The 23,713-nt window shown below is 41.8% G+C and overlaps 1 protein-coding gene across 1 annotated transcript in view; it reads left to right on the top strand.

Annotated features, from left to right (window-relative positions):
- LOC126457654 (coiled-coil domain-containing protein 40) overlaps window positions 1–23,713 on the top strand; it is a 392,411-nt gene that overhangs the window by 144,820 nt on the left and 223,878 nt on the right. Inside the window, exons 4-5 of the mRNA XM_050094144.1 lie at window positions 292–449; window positions 545–789. Coding sequence (XP_049950101.1) covers window positions 292–449; window positions 545–789 — 403 coding nt within the window. The remainder of the gene's footprint in view (window positions 1–291; window positions 450–544; window positions 790–23,713) is intronic.

Here is a 23,713-nt window from a genome sequence, read left to right as displayed (position 1 = left end):
TACCTCAATGAAAGGCATAATGTCATATTGTCTTCTCTCTTAGACACAGGTCAGTTGCATGTCGGCATTACTTCTGGAAATATGTCTGCCTGTATCGTAATTCTCTCCATTTTGAGAGAGCACTGCTGTTTTGAAGCTGTGTTTGTTGGATATGCCAATATCAATTGCATAAGTAGTGTCAATAATTGCCATATTTAGTCTTTCATGCTAAAGATGATAAATTAAAGATCTCTATAGCTTTATAAAAGTATTCACAGTTTCAAAGCTATTTTCCTTTCACGCCATACCTAGAAGAAGAACTCAGTGCAGATTTAAGAAAAATTTTATTGGTAAAGAAGCAGTTTGTTGACTGGGAAGCAGAGATGGAGTCAGAACTTGCTGTTTCTCAGAGGATATCAGAAAAAATGAAACTTGATAAGAAACAGCTTGCAGAAGAGAAAAAGAAGCAGGTATGATTAGTAACATTTGTATTTCAATATCTAATCATTTGTAAATGTTATGAACAGTATTTATACAAAACACGAAAATATTTGGTGCATTCCAGGATCTGTTTCTGCTAAAGTTAACAAATGAAGTTGCCAATTTAGAAACACAGATCACAACTCTAGAAGGGCAGTTGAAAGTTAAAGAAGAAGAACGCCTAATCATCAGCCAAACTCTGGCTGATGCTAATGTTGATCTTGAAGCACTAAATAAAGAGCAACAACGATTACTGCAAGCATGGAATGGTGTGGTTATTAGCATGCAGCAAAGAGACAAAGCATATGCTGCTGTGATGGATGAGAAAAAGTGAGAATTTATTTATTTTGTAATTTACTTGCAAAAAGCGGATAGGATTTGCAGTTTCCACCTATTTTTGTGGAACATGTCAAAGAATTGTTCATTTCTCTCAAAAGGCTTCACTGGTTTACATTACTTTGTGATGTAGTTTGTGTTCTGGTTTCCCCTATGATAAAGCTATTTTCTCATTTTCTTTCTATTTCATTCCTCTCAGTTGTGAGGTCCTGCTAATTTCAGGAAAACATATTAACTTTTTTCTTTTGTTTTGTGGTGTATAACAGGTGATGACTGGATGTTAGATACATTTTCAATTGGTTTAAGAACAACTCAATGGATAGCTATTAAACTGTGACTTTCACACCCATCATTTGTAGAATTCACCTATTGGTTGATTCTTTTTCATATTAGCCTTCATCCTGGCCCCATAACATTTGTTCTAATTGACATGTTGCCAGAGTGTTTGGCTAACGTTTTCAAGGATTTCCTAACACTGACAGGGTGTATATGACCCGGGACAACAGGGAGATCCGGGAAAAACCCGGGAATTTTTTCATCCGAGAGAAAACTGGGAAAAACCCAGGAATTGTCTAGAATTCCGGGAAGTTTTCATTGTTTTAGTTTTCAGTTAAATTTTTGTGATTTTGACTGGTAAGAACCCAAACTCTAACAAAGGATATTACTGTATCCCACTACCGCAGAATAATACTGCAACAACAAAACATGAAAAAAAAAAAAAAAAATACGAAAATAAAACTTAAGTTGCAAAGGAAATTCACCGTATGCAACAACAAAACAGTGCTCATACAAGCGTCTGCCAACAGTAGAGTGTGAGGTGGGGAGTCTCCACGTGACCTGTGATTTTGTTGTTTCCTCTTCATTTATTGCTGTCACGTTAAATGACAAACAAAAGGGTTTTTGTGGCTGAGAGCTATCAAATGAATTAAAATATGTTCGCATAATTATGGAAGGCTAAAATATGCTATTAGTTTCAGATTTTATTTCCACCTTTCTGACAGTCAAGAGTTAATCACCTTACAGAACAATGAAGTTATTTTTGCCGGTTTGCTAAAGAGATTTGGCTTAAAATTAATCTTTTCTGCTGAAGCATTCAATTTATTTGAAACAAAGTGTTTAATTTCACACTATTGGCTAGTTTCAACTGTTGTTGTTGTTGTGGTCTTCAGTCCTGATACTGGTTTGATGCAGCTCTCCATGCTACTCTATCCTGTGCAAGCTTCTTCATCTCCCAGTACCTATTGCAGTCTACATTCTTCTGAATCTGCTTAGTGTATTCATCTCTTGGTCTCCCTCTACGATTTTTGCCCTCCACACTGCCCTCCAGTACTAAATTGGTGATCCCTTGATGCCTCAGAACATGTCCTACCAAACGATCCCTTCTTCTGGTAAAGTTGTGCCACAAACTCCTCTTCTCCCCAATTCTATTCAATACCTTCTCATTAGTTATGTGATCTACCCATCTAATCTTCAGCATCCTTCTGTAGCACCACATTTCAAAAGCTTCTATTCTCTTCTTCTCTAAACTATTTATCGTCCATGTTTCACTTCCATACATGGCTACACTCCATACAAATACTTTTAGAAACGACTTCCTGACACTTAAATCTATACTCGACGTTAACAAATTTCTGTTCTTCAGAAACGCTTTCCTTGCCATTGCCAGTCTACATTTTATATCCTCTCTACTTCAATCATCATCAGTTATTTTGCTCCCCAAATAGCAAAACTCCTTTACTACTTTAAGCTTCTCATTTCCTAATCTAATTCCCTCAGCATCACCCGACTCAATTCGACTACATTCCATTATCCTTGTTTTGCTTTTGTTGATGTTCATCTTATACGCTCCTTTCAAGACACTGTCCATTCCGTTCAACTGCTCTTCCAAGTCCTTTGCTGTCTCTGACAGAATTACAATGTCATCGGAGAACCTCAAAGTTTATATTTCTTCTCCATGGATTTTAATACCTACTCCGAATTTTTCTTTTGTTTCCTTTACTGCTTGCTCAATATACAGATTGAATAGCATCAGGGAGAGGATACGACCCTGTCTCACTCCCTTGCCGACCACTGCTTCCCTTTCATGTCCCTCGACTCTTATAACTGCCATCTAGTTTCTGTACAAATTGTAAATCAGTTAAATTCAATATCTCTTCCCCAAGGATTTCTATTAGCCCTCGTCTTTTTACCCACTTGATCCTCTGCTGCCTTCACTATTTCATCTCTCAAAGCTACCCATTCTTCTTCTTCCCCTCATTGTTGTCAATCGTTCCCTAATGCTCTCCCTGAAACTCTCTACAACCTCTGGTTCTGTCAGTTTATCCAGGTCCCATCTCCTTAAATTCCCACTTTTTTGCAGTTTCTTCTGTTTCAATCTACAGTTCATAATCAATAGATAGTGGTCAGAGTCCACATCAGCCCCTGGAAATGTTTTACAATTTAAAACCTGGTGCCTAAATCTCTCTCTTACCATTAAATAATCTGCCTGAAACCTTCCAGTATCTACAGGCTTCTTCCATGTATACAACCTTCTTTCATGATTCTTGAACCAGGTGTTAGCTATGATTAAGTTATGGTGTGTGAAAAATTCTACCGTCAACTTCCTCTTTCATTCCTTATCCCCATTCCATATTCACCTACTACGTTTCCTTCTCTTCCTTTTCCTACTGTCGAATTCCAGTCACGCATGACTATTAAATTTTCGTCTCCCTTTACTATCTGAATAATTTCTTTTACCTCATCATACATTTCATCAATCTCTTTGTCATCTGCGGAGCTAGTTGGCACATTAACTTGTACTGCTGTGGTAGGCATGGGCTTTGTATCTATCTTGGCCACAATGTGTTCACTATGCTGTTTTTTTACAAGGAGGTAATGGGCCTGATTTACGTGGCATTGCAGGACTAGGTTGGTGAGAGCTGTGGACTGGTGGTATTGGTAGTATTTGAACAGGTAGAGGTCATTGTGGAAGCAGAGGTTGCAGCCCTAGAGTGTAATATGATGATAAGTAATTTGGGTTGAGCTAAGCAACAACACAGGAACAGTATGTGGTACTGAATTCTGACAATAGAAAAGGAAAGTTTCCTGCATTGGCACGGAAGGAAGGAGCAAGGGTTCATGGTGGGGGACATAAACGTGTAAAGACACATATGAAAAAAATTGTAAAAATATGTGTGGCAAAAAATCAGAAAAAGGGCAAACAGATGAGGTATGTGGGAAAAAAGGTGAAAACTAAGGGGTTGGGCTGGTAGTGAATGTTGAAAACGAATTCTGTACTGGGTGGTACTAAGTCACAAGGGGAGTGCTCCTTTGCAGACTGATGCTAGGAATTTTGGATGTGGTAGATGACTGGAGGGACAAGCCATGAGTGATCTGTTTTTGTACGAGGTTGGGAGGGTAATTTCAATTTGTGAATGCCTCAGGGAGATCCTTACTATATTTGGAGCTCCCCACTGAGGCCTTCATGGACCGAAGTGATCCTCCCAGCTTTATGCAAAAACCGATCACCCATGTCTTATCTCTCCAGTTTCCTACCACCTCTCACATTGCTACAGTCTGGTCACAAAGGAGCACAGGCCACAGAGGAGCAATGCATTTGTTACTCGTTTCCACCCAGAACTGGAGCAACTGAATTGCATTTCTGATAGGGTTTCTGATACTTCTGCCCATGCCCTGAGAAGAGGAATATGCTACCCACTACCCTTCATACACATCTACATCTTCATGATTACTCTATAATGTGATTGGTTAGATAAAAAGTCTACTCACCAAGTGGCTTCAGGAAAACTCACATATACAAGGTATTACATATGCAAGCTTTTAGTGTCAGTGGTTCCTTCTTTTGGCACGAGGGTTGAAGGGGAAGGAAGAGGGGTGAAGGAAGTGGACTGATGAGATTTAGGAAAAGATGTAAAGTTCATCAAAGTCACACTGATGTGGAGACTTAACAGATGGGATGTGAAGGAAAGACTGATTGTCGGGGGGCTGCACCGGATGAGATTTGAAAACCTTCCATGACACTATTGCCCCTCTTTCAAGATAATAGAAAATTATTAGAGCTGTCCTTCTTTGAACTTTCTTGATCTCCTCCATCAATCCTATCTGATGCAGGTCCCAAACTGCACAGCCGTACTCCAGAAGAGGACAGACAAGTGTAATGTAAGCAGTCTCTTTAGTAGACCTGTTGCAGTTTCTAAGTGTTCTGCCAATAAATCACAGTATTTGCTTCACTTTCCCCATAACATTATCTTTGTGATTGTTCCAGTTTAAAGTTATTTGTAATTACAATCCCTAAGTATTTAACTGTATTTACAGCCTTTAGATTTGTGTGTTTTATCATGTAAATGAAAGTTTAGTATTCGTGTGAGTTACTTCACACCCTTTGTTATTCAGAGTCAAGTGCCATTTTTTTGCACCACACAGATATCTTGCCTAAATTGTTTTGCAATTTGTTTTGGTCATCTGGTGACTTTATAAGAAGATACATCTGCAAACAGTCTGAGAAGGCTGCTCAGGTTGTCTACTAAATCATGTATGTAGATCAGGAACATCAGAGAACCCATAACACTTCCTGGGGAATGCCAGATATTACTTCTGTTATACTTGATGACTTTCCATCAGTTACTATGAACTGTGGCTTTTCTGGCAAGAACTCACAAATCCAGTTGCACAACTGAGACAATACTGCATAGGCACCCAATCTGATTAGAAGTATCTTGTGACGAATGGTGTCAGAAACATTCTGGAAATCTAAAAATAAGAGAATCAATTTGACATTCACTGTCAATAGCACTCATTAATTCGTGAGAATAAAGAGATAGTTGAATTACACAAGAATGATATTTTCTGAATCCATGCTAGCTGTTTGCCAATATATTGTTCTTTTTGAGGTAACCCATAATGTTTGAACATAGTATATGTTCCAAAATCCTACTGCAAATTGAAGTTAGAGATACGAGTCTGTAATTCAATGCATTTCTTCTATTTCATAAGACTGTTTAGTAATGCTGCTTTGGTGGCAGTGTCATCTGTAACATCACCATTGTTATCACACAATGAGGGTATTGATTGTGTCTTTCGGCTGACCAGAATCTTTTTGGATTTTCTGCCAGGTTTTGAGACAGAGTTTGTTTTTGGAAACTATAAAAAGGATATCATAGTTGCTTCTGCAACAGTGTTTTGTGTACCAAGGGTTATTAGAACCATCTCTTTTTAGTTTATTTGGTATATATCTTCCCAATTACCGTCAATGCTTATTCTTTGAATTTAAACCACATTTGGTCTAAACTTACTAATTCTTTGAATTAAAATCACATATAGTCTAGACTTATGTGGGCAGATTGGAAGGAGTGGAGACTGTCTCTTAGGAAGATGTCAACCAAATTTTTATCTGCTTTTTTAAGTAGAAGTAATTTGAATTTATTTTTGATGGGTTTTGATGTTATGGTAATTAGTGTCACTGCAGCAACCTTCAACATCTACATTTACATCTATAGTCTGCAAACCACTGTGAGGCCCATGGGTGAGGGTACGTCCCATTGTACCAGTTATTAGGATTTCTTCCTGTTCCGTTCACATATGGAGTGCAAGAAAAATGATTGTTTGAATCTCTGTGCATGCAGTAATGATTCTAATCCTATCTTCATGATCGTTATGTAAGCTGTACTTATGGGATTGTAGTATATTCCTAGAGTAATCATTTAAAGCCAGTTCTTGAAACTTCATTAACAGACTTTCTTGGGATAGTTTAGATCTGTCTTCAAGAGTCTTTAAGTTCAGTTCCTTCAGTATCTCTGCGACACTCTCCCATGGATAAAATAAACCTGTGACCATTCATGCTGCCCTTCTCTGTATATATTCAATATGCCAAGTTAGTCCCATCTGGTATGGGTCCCATGCACTTGAGTAATGTTCTAGAACCAGTCTCACGAGTGATATGTTAGGAGTCTCCTTTGTAGATTGATTGCACTTCCCCAGTATTCTACCAGTAAACTTCCCCAGTATCTTCCTGCTTTACCCATGACTGGACCTATGTGAGCATTCCACTTCATATCCCTACAAAGCATTACAGAAAGGTATGTGTATGTGTTGGCTGATTCCACATGTGACTCACTGATATTATAGTCAGAAGATATTGCATTTTTCATTTTGTGAACATTTAGAATAAGTTGCCAATCTCTGCACCAATTTGAAATCTTATCAAACTCTGACTGAACATTTATGCAGCTTGTTTCAAATAGTACATCATCCTTGATAACTGTGTACTTCATCGCCAGTAATGGTATCATCTGCAAAAGCCTGATTTTGCTATTAATATTGTCTTCAAGGTCATTAATATACAACATGAATAGCAAGGGTCCCAACACACTTCCTTGAGGCACACCTGAAATAACCTCTACATCTGAAGACGACTCTCTATCCAAGGTAACGTGCTGCATCCTCCCTAGTAAAAAGGCCTCAACCCAGTCACATATTTTACTTGATACCCCATATGATCAAACTTTTGACAATAAGTATAAATGTATTAATGATCAAATGCTTTTCAGAAATCAGTAAATATTGCATCTACCTTACTGGCTTGATCCAAAGCCTTTAGCATGTCAAGTGAAAAAAGTGCAAGATTGGTTTCACATGATCTATGTTTTCGAAATCCATGCTCGTTGGCATTGAGGAGATCATTCTGTTCAAGATACCTCATTATGTTTAAGCTCAGAATATGTTCTAAGATTCTACAACAAATCGATGTCAAGAATACTAGATGGTTGTTTTGTGGATTGCTTGTATTACCCTTCTTATAGCCAGTGTGACCTGTACCTCTTTCCAAGAACTGGGCACAGTTTTTTGTTCAAGGGATCTATGATACAATGTAGTTAGAATGGGGACTAACTCTGCTGCACAGTCAGCATAGAATCTGACAGGGATTCAATCAGGCTCTGGAGTTTTGTTCACTTTAACGATTTCAGCTGTTTCTCAACACCACTGACACTAATACTTATATCATTCATCTTTTATGTGATACCAGGGTTAAATTGATGCGCCGGCTGTGGTGGCCGAGCGATTCTAGGTGCTGTAGTCTGGAACCGTGTGACTGCTACAGTCGCAGGTTCGAATCCTGCCTCGGGCATGGATGTGTGTAATGTCCTTAGGTCAGTTAGGTTTAAATAGTTCTAAGTTCTAGGGGACTGGTGACCTCAGATGTTAAGTCCCATAGTGCTCTGAGCCATTTGAGCCATTTTTTTTTTTTAATTGGAGCAATTCTCCTGGGTTTTTGTTTGTAAAGCAGCACTTGAAAATGAATTTAAGCATTTCTGCTTTTGGTTTGCTATCCTCAATGTCAGTTACTGTCTCATTCACTAGGGACTAGTCACTAACATTTGTGCCACTAACAGTCTTTATATATGATCAGAATTTCTGTGGGTTGGGTCACTAATCCCTGTACCCATGATATTGCTTTCTATTTGCTGAGGACTACTTGGTGCAAAGGAGTCAAGTAAATTTTCACAACCATTTACACTTTGAGTGGACCCCTGAACTAATTGTTCAAAATAGTTTTATGAGAAAGCATTCAGAACAGTTTCTCATGATGTTTCATGTCTACCACAAACTTTAAACATTTATTTTTGGCATCATATTGAGGGTAGATTGAAGTCACCACCAACTATGATTATATGAGTGGGGTACCTATTTGAAATGAGACTCAAGTTTTCTTTGAACTGTTCAGCTACTGTATCATCTGTGTCTGGGGAGGGTGGTGAAAGTAACCAATTATGAATTTATTCCAGTTGTCAAGTATAACCTCCACCCGTACTAACTGACATGAACTATCTACTCCAATTTCACTACAAGGTAAACTACTTCCAACAGGAATAAACACCCCCATCACCAATTGTATTTAATCTATCATTTTGGAACATGGTTTGGTCCTTTGTAAAAATTTCAGCCGAACTTATTTCCCGCTGTAGCCAGATTTCTGTACTGATAACAGTATAAGATTCAATACTTTCACTTAGCACTTGGAGCTCTTGTTCTTTTTCAACACATCTGCTACAATTTATGACTACAATATTGATTGTTTCTAGGTCTACCTTCCTGTGTTTGTCCTGCTCACTGTTAGACTGACACCTCCACCCCTCCCACAATATCCATGTCTATTCCTTTTCCAACCCTGTTCACAACTCCTTGTCTCATGGCTCATATCTGTGCAATAGACCTAGAGGTAAGACCTGTCCCATTCATCCTTCCACCACCATGAATTCCAGTCCAGTCACCGGCTTCACCTATCCCATCAAAGGCAAGGCTACCTGTGGAAGCAGTCAGGTGATCTACAAAGTAAGCTACAACCACTGTGCTGTAATCTATATGGGCATGACAACCAACATGCTGTCTGTCTGCATGAATGGCCATTAACAAACTGTGGCCAAAGACAACTGGACCACCCAGTCATTGAAAATGCTGTCCAGCACAACATGCGTCACTTCAATGACTGCTTCACAGCCTGTGCCATCTGCACCCTTTCTACTAACATCAACCATGAACTACAGTGAATTGAACGGGTGGGATCTCTCTCTGCAACATACCTACATTCCTGTAAAATGCCCCTCCTCCCCCTCCCAAATCCCTCAATCCATGACCTCAACTTCCACTAGTTCCCGTTCTTCACTTAGCTACCCCCTTCTCATTTCCCACTCCAGCACTACACAGTCTTCCATTCCATTGATGCCCCCATAGTATTTTTCATCTCTTTCCTCTCTTCTACTTCTCTCCTTTCCTGCTCCCCCCGTCCTCCTTCCCAGCTCTCGTTGCTGGATGAGAGTCCCAGATCCTGGTCCAATACAGAAATTTTCGTCATAGAATTTGAAGTAGACTTGATAACTGATTCTGGGCAAAAATAAAATATTTCATGTTTCTGCATGCCTAGTCACCAGTGATTATCACTGCCTTCTTTGAGCCTTGGTCAGGCATGAAAACTTTGTTTAGTTAGCATTGGCTGTAGGATCTGGGTTTGAATCATGTCCAGAAGAAAACAATTCTGCAAGGCAAAAAGGTCAAATATGTGCACAGGTAGTTGCTTGTGAATACATTAAATAATCATGCCACTTTGTGCTACATAAAAAGCACAATAGGTGGCTTTCGAACTGCACATATAGTTGTGTATCATCATGAGTATAGTGGAATTACTGTCAATATGGTGTTGAGATTGACTTGTTAGTTCAAAAACCATCACCATGTGAACGACAGGCTGGAGAATTACTGTAGAACTTTAAGAGTTGTGATGTTTTTGCAGGTTACATTATTTACAAGAAAATTAGTTTTAGTAAATATTACTGAATGGTTTACGTGATAGAGTTAAAGGCATAATTGTCTCAGATACTAATGAGAGTTAGTGACATATTTGAAATGTCACTTATTATTTTAAATTTGAGTTCATGAATGGTAAGGGCTGTCTTATCTCTAGTAACATATTTCCTAGTATTTGTAATATTGTGATACTAATTCACATGTGGCCTTAATAAACATTCAGAAGAGTGTTCCCTAGTTTCAGTCTGTATAGTAAAATGACTGTACCAAAAACAGATTTGACAGCCTGAAAGGGAATTACATTATGCGGACAAGTGCAAATCAGGTAGGCTACAATTCAGTTCATACAGGCACTTTTAAGCATGACAGTACATGTTAAATAATGTCGGGAGAGACTGCAACCCTGTCTTCAATTCTGAACTATTATTTCCTTTTCATGTCTCTTGACACTCATAACTGCAGTCTGGTTTCTGTACAAGTTGTAGATAACCTCTGGCTTTCTTTATTTTATCTGTGCTACCTTACAAATATCAAGAAGTGAATTCTAGTCAACATTGTCAAAAGTTTTCTCTAAATCCACAAATGCAATAATTGTAGCAGTTGTCTTGTAAAGTAAGTTGTAGGGACAGTATTGCATCACATTACCAGCACACCACTTGTTTGGTATGCTGCTATCAATGCAGGCAATTCACAACCTAAATATTTGTTGCTTGACTCATTGTGAAATCTGAGGAGTCAGCTATGTACCGTTGCTTTAATGCCCATACTTTTAACACAGAACTAATCCTCAAACCCTTTTTAATAAAGACACAGGATAATGAAACAAAATTATAAATGAATAAGAAAATGACTGCATGAATTGTGTAAAATTAATGAGGTTGATGAAACTAGATAGCTATAGTTTAAAATAAATAAATTTCACACATATGACAATGGTGGCCTCACTTGGATTTTGGAGTTAAATAAAAACAATTAAACAATATCAGGTTACCTTCCATTCAGAAAGCTGTTGCACTCAGCGACAGTTATATTGACTTGTAAATTATAGATTGCAGCGATCAGTCATGATTTTTAAATTTTATTGTGCAGATCAAGATTTCGGCTAGAAGCTAGCCATTCTCAATGCACTATTATTTTCGCTCAATACATGTAATTGCCTGTTGGTTGGGCTTCATCCACAGTTAATTTGATTAAACAATAATTAATTATGTAGTTACGTAGTGCAAGCAGAGCACTGAATACAGAAACATATGAACAAATTTCATTTAATCCATGATAATTCACAAAAATCAACAGGAACATTCAAAATATGAACATGCACTTCCACAATATCAGCCATGCATAAAGTAATGTGACAAATATCAACTGCAACAAATAATTATAGTTCACAGCTGCCTTATATCATTTAAACTAAGTTAGTGTTCTTTAAGTCATAGACAATCATACGCCAAAAACACAGTCAGATTCTCTTACATTCACTCAAAGGTTAAAGACTGTTATTTGCTTTGCCAAGATTAGTCCAAGGCTACTAAAATGTTAAACTTTTTTATTTACATGTGACTGCTAGGCAAAAATACATCACCACCACTGACAAAAAGGCACTGACGAAAGTTAATGCATGCCCTACCTCTCACCCTTAAATAGCTTCTGTAATATCATGTTAGACTCTTAAATACTGACCACCATTTGAAAGCTAATAGCAATACTAATATGATACTATAAAACAGAGAAAATAATCATTGTCATTTTATGACTTCTTGTTGATATAATTAAACAGTATGAGACAAGTTGTTAACAAAGTTCATGTAACAATCCTGCATCTGGCTTTTGAATGTAACTAAACTTACATAAATTTATAAATACACTCCTGGAAATGGAAAAAAGAACACATTGACACCGGTGTGTCAGACCCACCATACTTGCTCCGGACACTGCGAGAGGGCTGTACAAGCAATGATCACACGCACGGCACAGCGGACACACCGGGAACCGCGGTGTTGGCTGTCGAATGGCGCTAGCTGCGCAGCATTTGTGCACCGCCACCGTCAGTGTCAGCCAGTTTGCCGTGGCATACGGAGCTCCATCGCAGTCTTTAACACTGGTAGCATGTCGCGACAGCGTGGACGTGAACCGTATGTGCAGTTGACGGACTTTGAGCGAGGGCGTATAGTGGGCATGTGGGAGGCCAGGTGGACGTACTGCCGAATTGCTCAACACGTGGGGCGTGAGGTCTCCACAGTACATCGATGTTGTCACCAGTGGTCGGCGGAAGGTGCACGTGCCCGTTGACCTGGGACCGGACCGCAGCGACGCACGGATGCACGCCAAGACCGTAGGATCCTACGCAGTGCCGTAGGGGACCGCACCGCCACTTCCCAGCAAATTAGGGACACTGTTGCTCCTGGGGTATCGGCGAGGACCATTCGCAACCGTCTCCATGAAGCTGGGCTACAGTCCCGCACACCGTTAGGCCGTCTTCCGCTCACGCCCCAACATCGTGCAGCCCGCCTCCAGTGGTGTCGCGACAGGCGTGAATGGAGGGACGAATGGAGACGTGTCGTCTTCAGCGATGAGAGTCGCTTCTGCCTTGGTGCCAATGATGGTCGTATGCGTGTTTGGCGCCGTGCAGGTGAGCGCCACAATCAGGACTGCATACGACCGAGGCACACAGGGCCAACACCCGGCATCATGGTGTGGGGAGCGATCTCCTACACTGGCCGTACACCACTGGTGATCGTCGAAGGGACACTGAATAGTGCACGGTACATCCAAACCGTCATCGAACCCATCGTTCTACGATTCCTAGACTGGCAAGGGAACTTGCTGTTCCAACAGGACAATGCACGTCCGCATGTATCCCGTGCCACCCAACATGCTCTAGAAGATGTAAGTCAACTACCCTGGCCAGCAAGATCTCCGGATCTGTCCCCCATTGAGCATGTTTGGGACTGGATGAAGCGTCGTCTCACGGGGTCTGCACGTCCAGCACGAACACTGGTCCAACTGAGACGCCAGGTGTAAATGGCATGGCAAGCCGTTCCACAGGACTACATCCAGCATCTCTACGATCGTCTCCATGGGAGAATAGCAGCCTGCATTGCTGCGAAAGGTGGATATACACTGTACTAGTGCCGACATTGTGCATGCTCTGTTGCCTGTGTCTATGTGCCTGTGGGTCTGTCAGTGTGATCATGTGATGTATCTGACCCCAGGAATGTGTCAATAAAGTTTCCCCTTCCTGGGACAATGAATTCACGGTGTTCTTATTTCAATTTCCAGGAGTGTACATACTATAATGCCGTCACTAATTTTGGACATTACTGTGAGAAAAGCAGCTCCATTTCAGTAATATGTGAGGCAAGCTGGCAGGCACAGCGGCACTGGTATGCAGTTTCAAATATGAGTCTTTTTACCTACCACAAGGCAGCTAGGCGAAGCTCTGTGATCTTGGCAACATAACAGAAAAGCAGTACAACTATGTATCAGCCTGAGGGAAGTTTATACACCTTGAGCCATGAAACTGTTGATTTGTATGTGCCTGGAAGCAACATATCCATCAACAAACATACCATTAACCACTATAAATACTCTTGATGTATCTACAAGACAGCAGTACTTCCAAAGGGGGAAGGGGTGCAATGGGAATTCGCTGTTCCGGGATTGATGCAGGGTGAGGTAGAGATGGGGGGAGTCATTGTCTTGGTGTTCCATTCCTTCACCACAAGTGGAATGGGGGAACTGCGGGTACCACCAATGGAAACTGAAGTACTTTCCATGAGACAGGAGGATGTGGTACTCAAAAGACATTGCTGGGCACTGAAGCTGATCCTGAGTGCTTAGAAAATACACAAGAAGGTGAGATGATTAGAGGATGTGATATGGAATTACAGCGAGAGACAGAGGGAAAACACATGTTGAAAGAAATGAGAAGTAAGTTGCACCAGTCCTATGTATGCTGACCATATCTGACAAGATTAACAAAGACTCTAGAACCCATGCAACAAGCCAACCAGCCAAGGAAGTGTATCACAGTGAATTGCCTGAGGGTAAACAGGAAGACAACAGTGACTAGAGGATAACAAACAATGGAGACTGCATGACAGAATAACATGTCAAGCTAATAAATCGAGGTCAAAACATAAGATGTATCAAGTTCAGAAGCAATGGAATGATGTGTAGCAATATGAATACAACAGCACAGAGAAATCGTGACTGACTACCGAGCTGCTGCACTGCTAGCTTTGAAGGGCCGTGGCAAGTACTGACAGATTGACAAGGTGGTTGTGTCCCCATGGTGGCATTTGCACTGGTGACAGCAACACTGGCAGACTGCAGCAGTGCCATCTAGTGGCCGTCATCGAGGTCCATGCTTCTGGTGGGCTTTCCAAGATTTGTCAGGCCAGGATACCACACTCTTCCTCCCTGAAATGGACTTGTAGGGCCGAAATTGCCTAGGATGATGCTTGGGAAGATGAACCAATGGTACGAGAGGAGACCTGGCACTGAAGCCCACCATCTGGAGGAAAGAACCCCAGGCACCTGGCAATGCACTGGTGGAAGATGGCGGGGGCTACGACAGCTGAAGGGGTGGAGGCTGCAGTAAGGACTTGACCACCATGCCCTTGTCGATGAAAGCTGCTTCTTGTGCCCTGGAGTGCCAATTGTACCAATGTGGGTGGGATATCAGCAAGGTTGGGCGTTCCAGGTTTGCTGGAGCCACTGTTGGTGGTGGGGTTAGTAGGTACAGGTGGAGTTTATTGGTACGACAGTGCTGCAAGCTCCTTGGAGGGTTAACCATCACAAGGCGGTACCCAGAGGTGGCAACCATTTTAGCCAGCATCCACAAAGCTTTTGACCACTAAGAGCATACCCATATACCTGATCCCGGCTGGTAGCACCCAGTGTGCCAGGTCTGGGCTTCCTTGGGCTGTGGGACCGTATGGAGGAGAGTATGCAGCTGTCACCCATGGCAGGGGAGGTCCTGTGGATGTTCAGAAACATTGTGAGTGCAGCAGTGGTGGTAGAAGTGTCCCGGCACTGAAGACCACGAGCTGCAGGGAAGAACCCTGGGCATCAGGCAACGCACCATGGCAAAATGGGAGGGGTGAAGATGGCCACAGGGGTGGAGGCTGCAGTGAAGACTCAACGCCCATGTTCTCATCAGTAGGAGCTGCCTCTAGTGCCCTGGAGTGCAAGTTGTATCCATGTGCAACAGGGGTCTGCAAGGAACGGTGGTGGGGTTTGAAGGCACAGATGGGAGTTGATTAGTATGACAGCAGTCCAAGCTCCTCAGAGTATCAGCCATTGTAATGCATTTCCCATGGGTGGCAACCACCGTAGCCAGCATCAACAAGGGTTTCACCCAGTAAGAGCATTCCCAAATAGCTAATCTAATCATGGCAGGTAGTGCCCAGCATGCTGGGTCCAGGCCTCCTTGGGGTGTGTGGCCATGAGATGGAGGAAAGTATGTGGCTGCCACAGTCGTGGACAGTGGTGACTCTGTGAGTGCTCAGAAACATTGTGAGAGCAGCGGTGGTGATGGAAGTAGCCACTGCCTTTGACATTTGTTGCCTGAATGTTTGAATCATATGCTTTGCTTCACCATTTGAGGATGGGTGAAATGACCGCCATTGGCGGGGGGGGGGGGGGGGGTGCAGATCTTTTTGTAAACCATTACTGTGAACTGGGGGTCAGTGTCCAACACAATGGTGTGGGGATGCCCTCCATTAGCTAAAATCTGGATGAGAGCATTGAGGATTACGTTAGTGGTGGTGGATGCCATGCTGACCACATATGGCTAGTTAGCATAAGTGTCCACAATAGTGAGGTGCATAGAGCCCAGAAAGGGGTCAGCAAAAGCCATGTGAATGCAGTCCCAATGGTGATGGGAGGGGGGGCAGGGGGGGGGGGGGTGAAAGATTCAGGAGGAGAATCCTGGTTTGGGGCACATGCAGAATAACTGTACACTATTGCCTCCACATCTTTGTTCAGTCCTGGCCAGTAGGCATGTCACCTTGCAAAGGCTTTCATAAATGACATACCACAATGACAATGGTGGAGGTGTTTGCAAAAAATAGGACACTGGGCTGACAGGATAATGACTCGATGAGTATCTGTCTCTGTGTCAAGCAGGAGAACAGTGGAGATGACTGACAGATGCTGGGAGAGGCAAACCTAGGCCTTGAATTCCAGATTGGTGCACTTAAAAAAATAGTGGGGTCACCCATGGAGCATTTAGTGCATCACACGCCGTAAGACAGGGGTGTGGTATGCATCTGCAGCTGTGTTAATAGCTTTTAATATTTCTAAAATTTAAAGAACCTCTCTCACACCGGCCGGATTTAGCTTCACTGATCAGGATAGTAAAAAACATGCGTATATTAAGGGAATTTTCATTGACAAAGCAGGCTTATCACATTCACACAGTTCAATACTGTTCTATCCTGATTAAATTGAGCTTAACTTAAATTCCATAAGGCAGTGAAGCAATTTCGAAGTCTCGGTGCGACGAAAATTGTCAGTCGATCTCCTGGAAACATTTGTAATAATTATTAACTTTCGGTGATCACATGGGGAAGACCGGAGATCTGCTGGTATGACCGTGTTAGCCTATTTATTTGAAGTAACTGGATATCTTGAGCATACAAAACGGCAGGTTCGTCCAGTGTAAATCAGACGTTCCCCACTGATCCTGTGCAACACAGCGTAGTAAGCAGACACTATCAATAATAATAATCCGTTAAATAATACGCGAACACACTTACTTTTAGTTTAGTTCATGTATTAAATTCCTTCTCATACAGAATCTCATCAAGATGGCGACTAGCTCAACAATACATACATATACATCCTTCTTTCACGACTAATCGGCAAGAAGTCCCCTATTCTTTTTCCTAAGAGAAAACATAGATAGTAGAGAATCTATTCCATGGAGTAAATGGACGCTCCAAGGAATAATTGGGCTTGAAACTACATTGCATTGATAATCGGTAAGATAAGAAGAGATATTTTGAGATATGTACTGAGTTATATAATTTATAAGATTTCTGAAAATATCGTGGAGAGACCGCTGCAAGAGACATTACAAGCTGTTATGGAAAACCCAGTTAAGGTGTGCTGTCATTCCATATCAATGTGGAAACAGGAGATTTCCTGTTGGTCGAATGCTGGTTGGACCCAAAAAGGAGATAGGGGAGATTATATTTAATGGTACAATTTTAGGAGTTGAAGAAAAGTGCTCTACACTGGAGCCATTGTACCATCTGCTTCAAAGCTGAGAGTGGGCCCAAAGAGTGCTACAAGTGGTTTGTGATCTGTAATGAGGGTAAACCTGGTCCTGAACAGGTGAACATGGGACTTTTAAATGGCAAAGATGATCATGTAGGCTTCTTTTTCGATTTGTGAGTAGTTATTTTGAATGGATTTCAGCATCTTTGATGCATAGTCAATCAGTTATTCAGTACTGTCATTGTTTCTGTGTGCCAGCACTGTACTGGTGCCATAAGAAGAAGCATCAGTGGCCAAAACCAATGGATATGAGGAGAAAGGGGTGTAAGGCAGGGTGTTGATCACAGCAGATGCTTCAGCTCTGTGGAAGTGTGCTCACAGTCAGATATCCACCTGAACTGAACGCCCTTTTTTTGCAACCAGTTAAGTAGATGTGTAATATAGGTCAATTGTTGAAGGAACTTAGAGTGATAATTCATATTTCCTGAAAAAGCCTGTAGCTTCAGGGCTGGGGTAGAGAGTCAATGGCAGAAACATTGTGACCAATGGGCTGGATACCTTCTTTGTTGAGTTAAGTGCTCCTGAAAAAAGTGTCATTTGTGTATGTGGCAACTAGTCCCTGCATCACACAATATGATAAAAGAGTACACAAGTTAATCAGGTGATCCTGACAGGTAGCGCTCATAACAGTCTAGTCATCAAGATAGTTAGCAAGTAGGGATGGACACAATCAGCTGTTCCAGGTGTCTCTGAAAAATTGCTGGAGTGGAGGAGGAACCCAAACAGCAAGCACTTGTGTTTGGATAAGTGAAAGGGAGTGTTGATGGTCAGAATGTACTATGATTCCTCATCCAATGGGATCTGCAAATATGTGAGGTCAATCTTTATAAAATATTCATCCCCTACAAGCTTTGTGAGGAAGTCCTCAGTACGTGGAATGGGGTAGATTTCCACTTGTGTCTGAAAACTGTTGTTTTAAAATCACATAGCCAGATGTTGCTTTTGAGTTTTTTTACTACCACCAGGGGTGTGGTGAAAGCACTGGTTTTAACAGTTTCAATTGTCCCAGCTTCATGGATGGGATCAAATTCTTGCTCAACAGCCACAAGTAATAAGACAGAAATAGGACATGCCCAACAGAAGTGGGGTGCTGCAGCTGGACATAAGGAGATATGAGCCTGGAAATCTGTGGCACACCCCAGGTCAGGTGCAAATAGAGGTGAGAAGGGGGTGCAGACATTGTCAAGTTCCTGGAAGAAAACTGTGTCACACTGACCTGAACCTCATCAGTGATGGATGATCAAACAGGGAGAAAGCATTCAGACTGAAAATGTTGTCAGATGAGTGACTATCAACAATAAACAGAGTTATTACCCATATGACATTTTTGCATCCAGCATTGATTGTGAATTGACCCTGGAGGGTAACAGAACTGTCACTACTTGCAACCAACTTTGGGAGGGTGGGGTCAAAGCATGACAACCAAGACAAGCATAACAACTGCCTGAAGTCCACGCACTACCCTTGTCACATGTAGGGAGTGGTGACCGATTGTTCCAATGGCTGACTACAGACAGCTTGGAGATGCTGATCTCCCAGTGGATTCAGTGCATCCAGCCATCCAGAGAGTCCACATGCAGATGTGCCATAAAGCAGTCAAGACATGATGGGAGACCCCAGTGCTTGGGCTGATAGGATGCAACAGGCTGTTCAGAAGCCATTGACACATCCAAAATTGATTAATCATTACTCCACTGTTGAGAAGAAGGCTTATGAGAATTGCACCCCTGAGGTGGCGGCTGGATCTCCTTTACATGGGGTTGAGCCATGTGACATTCATTTGGTGCATGTGTAATCTCAAAAGAGTATGCAGTTTTCAAAATATCATCCAAGGAGTGGTTGTCTAATCTGAGGGCTGTAGTGGGTACTTCTGAATATGGAGCTGATTCAACCACTAAGTCTCATATCAAAGAATCTGCATAGGACATTTTACAAGCTGCGTTTTGGAGAGCATCATCTGAAACCTGAAAAGCAGTGAAGTGGTGTTTCAGCTGCTGCAGATAAGTCCACCAATTCTCTTCGGCATTGTTAAGTGACAGAAGCTTAATGGGCGGCTCTTTTCCTGGGAAGTGATCACAGCCTGTATGGTGTGGGAATCCTAAACCTGTAAGCGAGCCAACAAAAGCTGAATTTCCTGATGGAACAATTCAATCTGTTATTGAAACTGTTGTTGAACCTCCTGTTACAATTGCTGCTGCAGGGACAGCCATTGCTGTTGCGGTTCCATGAGCTTTGCATCCATGGTGCACTGCTAACCTTTTACCTCATTGCCTATTAAAGTGACTGGAATCTGACAAGACCAGTAATGACTCAAGAACCTCTACAACTGGCTGACTGGAACAGAGCATCACAGCAAAATGCCTGAGAGTTAGTAGGTGGACAACAACTATTAGAGAATGGCAAACAACAGAGATGGCATCACAGAATAACAAACCTGAAATGTGTCAAATTCAGGATCAGGGCAACAGTGTGTAGTGACATGAATACAACAGCACAGGGAAATCACAACAGACTGCTGATCTACTGCACCATTGTCTTTAAAGGGCTACAGTGAGCACTGACATGCTGTCAAGGCCGGTGTGTCCTCACAATGGCATTTGAAAGGGCTACAGCGAGCACTGACATGCTTTCAAGGCCGGTGTGTCCTCATTTGAAACAGTGACGGCATCACTTGCAGATTATAGCAGTTCTGTTTAGTGGCTGTCATCAAGGTCAATGCCTTCCGGCAGACCTTCAGACTTGTCAAGCTAGGATACCAGATTATTAACAATTGTGAGGGCAGCAGATAGTGGAAGTTGTAGTGCGCATTGTATGATGGCATAAAAGAGGGTGGTTAGATGCAGGAGGAAGAATACTGAAAACTATTTTTGGGACAGCAAATTTTGGTGACATCTGGGAACTAAATGGTTCAGTAAAGAGAGTGAGTGGTGCGGCAAGGAAGAAGAAAGCCAAGGAATAGCAGACTATGCAGTTAACACATTTGGAACAAGGGATATTGACTAACACGTGTACTGTGGAGATTAGCAACAGAGGTAACACCACTTTTGGAGATGACTCTTAGTATTGTGAACTGAGTCCTGAAAGTTGTCAGGCACAGGTGGATACTTTAGATATGAGAATGGTAGTAGAGAGATTGATGCAGTCTTTATCCGATTGCTTGTGGGATGCAGTCACAGGAAGCAGTTTTATATGCTGTGCACGGGCAGCCGAGTCCAGTTGTGTTAATACCAGATCATCTCTTGATAAGTTTGCAGAAAGTGCAGAAGAAGTTGTTACCATAATTACATCTCGTCGCCAAACCATACAAATCAAATCTACCACTGTCTTACCACACAGCAACAGTTGAGATTAAAATGGATTTAAAGCAATTGCACATATTAGTTTGATTTCATGTGAACACTGAGTGAGTATGGTCCAAGAGTTTCACTGTACAACTTAACCTGTTAATATGAGGAAATTTGGGGAAGTTTGTCCAAATTAAAACAAAAGAGGTACTGCTTATCTCAGAGGATGGAGATAGTCACAGAGTGATGTCACTAACCAAACTCCAACACTGTCAGAGGGAGAGGGTTATAACCTGTCTGACCTGGGTGGCACATGTTGGCACCGACATGTGCAGGATTGATTTGTGCTTAGGTAGAAAAGGATCGTCCATGTGATGTCTTGGAGCCATGGCCCCATTTTGAGCAAGTGAGTCCACATTGGGTTTATTCTGCAAATGACTCCAGTGCTGCAGTAGCAAACTACTACAAGTAGGGCTTGCTTTTGCAAACTAAATGTTTGGAAGGCTTGGGAGAGGCACAATTATTAATGGGACAAAGTTCAACACAGCAGGGCTGATCTCCCACCTGTCAGCCCCTGTTACAAGGGAAACAAAACCAAAAACTATACAGGCACAGTTATACTGGGCAGGGAAGCCATTAAGGATACTTACAGTATGAGATTTTATGTACGTAAATGAAACATTAGCTAATAGACATGCAAGATAGATAGATTTCAGTAGAGCAAATTCTTTCACTTATACAGAAATATTGGCAGGAACAGCAGCATGCGATCATGACTACGAGTATCACAGCCAAAGGCACATTTTGATTTCACTCTATTTTGTGTCTCCTTTGTCTGCCTTAGACAGAGAGCCAATTGTTGGTGTGACCATCCAGTACATCAGGTTGCATTGGATTGGTTAACCATTTGTACACGAGGTGGTGTGAGGGGTGCAAGAAACTTAATATAATAGTAACAGAAGTGTATTGTAATGTTGTTATTGTAATTGAGAGGGCAGGGAGACATGAGTGATGTTGGGATAAGCATTTGATTATAGTATGAGACACCATACTGGTACAATGAGTAGATATTGATGTAAATAGTTGTTAAATGTTTGGAGGGGTTAACTGGTTAACATAAATGAGAATGGATGTCTTATGTAGTAACGTAAGGAAGGATGGATGAGCAGATGGGCTAAGAATTGTAGAGTAAGTGTGAGGCCTCTAAGCTTTGTAGTTCAATCCACTTAATATTAAAGGGAGACTGTAAATGATGTATGTGGGAACTATGTATATGAAGTCTTTTGTTGCAGACCAGTCATGGTTTCTGACCCAGTGTCCAGATCTTCCAAAGAAGGATTAATGTAACACTGTTGGTAATTTTTAGCATTAATGTGAGAAAAGTAGCGCCATTGCAGCGGAATGTGAGGCGAGCAGGTTTGTGCAGAGGTGCTAGTATGTGATTTTGAATAAGCCTGCTTACCTACCACAACATGACCACGCCAAGCTGCATGATCTTCGCACATCACAGAAAAGCAGTTCAAATCTGCCTAAGGGGAGTTTCTACACGTATTTGTCTGGAAGTAGTGTGTCTGGCACAACAAACATGCCATAAAACACTATTTCAATACAGTTATGCACAGTCTGGCAGCACCCCCTTCCCACTGTGCCCCACCCCCGCCCTCCACCTCACCAGGGCCATGCAAGTCTTCACCACATTATGGGCCAACAAGCAGCTGATTCCAGTCTGGGCAGCCATCTCCACCAGACCAGCTCACATGGTTAAGTCAACATCTGTGGACTTGGAGCACTACAGCAAATGAGCCACCTCCAGCCTCTATAGCACCACCTGAACTTCTGTCTTGGAGGGTAGTGGTTTGCATCTAGGGTGAGCTTCTCTTTCAATAGCAGTGGATGTCTACGAGAATCTAGCAGACATTCGTGTCACTGGTAGTTCTCACTCACTCAGCCACACTGAGCTAACTGGGGCATGCACTGCTGAGTGAAGCAAACATTGTCAGGAAAGCAGAACATGGAATCACACATCCAGCTTGCCGCCACAGCGTTTTGCAGCTGACAGCGCAACTAGCAGACCACACACCTGTACCGGGAATATCTGCAGCTTCGTGGCACTTCAATCATTGTAGTGGAAGATGGAATAAAGATGTTTTATGTTGGAGCTGAGTTTTCCTAGCCATCCACTGGCCAGCACCACCACCTCAACATCCATCCTCTTCCCCCACTCCACCACCTCTACACCATAATGGCCCCACTCACCCTGGGTCACTACAGTATGAAATAATGATTTTAGCCAATATTGCTTATTACTTATGAAGAAACAGTCACAATCAATTAAATGATATTTTATGATTGTGACTATTTCTCCATAAGTAATGAAATAATGAATTTTGGTAGCTCATCCACTAGGATTATTATGGGAAACTCCTGCTGTGTTCATTTTATGTTTAACTGTGGAGGATTAATAGTATTGACACATTTGCATATCAACTTTTAATAATCTCATCTGTAAACTCTTTATAGACATACCTAGCTTGAAATGTGAAGTGTTGTGGTGTTTATTGATGTCGTTAACTTTCATATGTCAAATTGTATGATGAAATTGTTCCAATGGTTAATTTTTTATTAACTTTTATACTGTATCATAATTAAAAACAATAGTAACTTTTATAATAACCATCCTAGAGTCTTTTCACCATAGCATATTTTATCCTGTGTGGAAGGCTGAGTGTGTAAACACGTAACCACACCCTTTTGATGGTGCCCAGATACCAAGACGGCATGTTAATAGACCTCAAATTAAATGCATTTGCCTTAGCCCTGTGTATCGCCCCACTGGCTGGAGGGCTGGGGTCCAGCAAGACCTATCTGCTTGTTGTTCTCAAAAGGCACAATCATACGATGCTTTCTCTCCATAAGAAAACCTGTACTCTGAAGTGTAGCAACTTCTTAAACCAATAAATAGAAAAAAAAACCTCTTCTTCAGTTATGACTGCCTGGTGTTAAAGCAGAGAGAACCAAATCTTAGTCCTGCCATGTGGATCTCACATGTT

The sequence above is a fragment of the Schistocerca serialis genome, chromosome 2 (assembly GCF_023864345.2).
Source record: "Schistocerca serialis cubense isolate TAMUIC-IGC-003099 chromosome 2, iqSchSeri2.2, whole genome shotgun sequence".
NCBI lineage: Eukaryota > Metazoa > Arthropoda > Insecta > Orthoptera > Acrididae > Schistocerca > Schistocerca serialis.
Note: the sequence above shows the minus strand (reverse complement) of the source record. Positions and strands in the feature narration are given on the sequence as shown.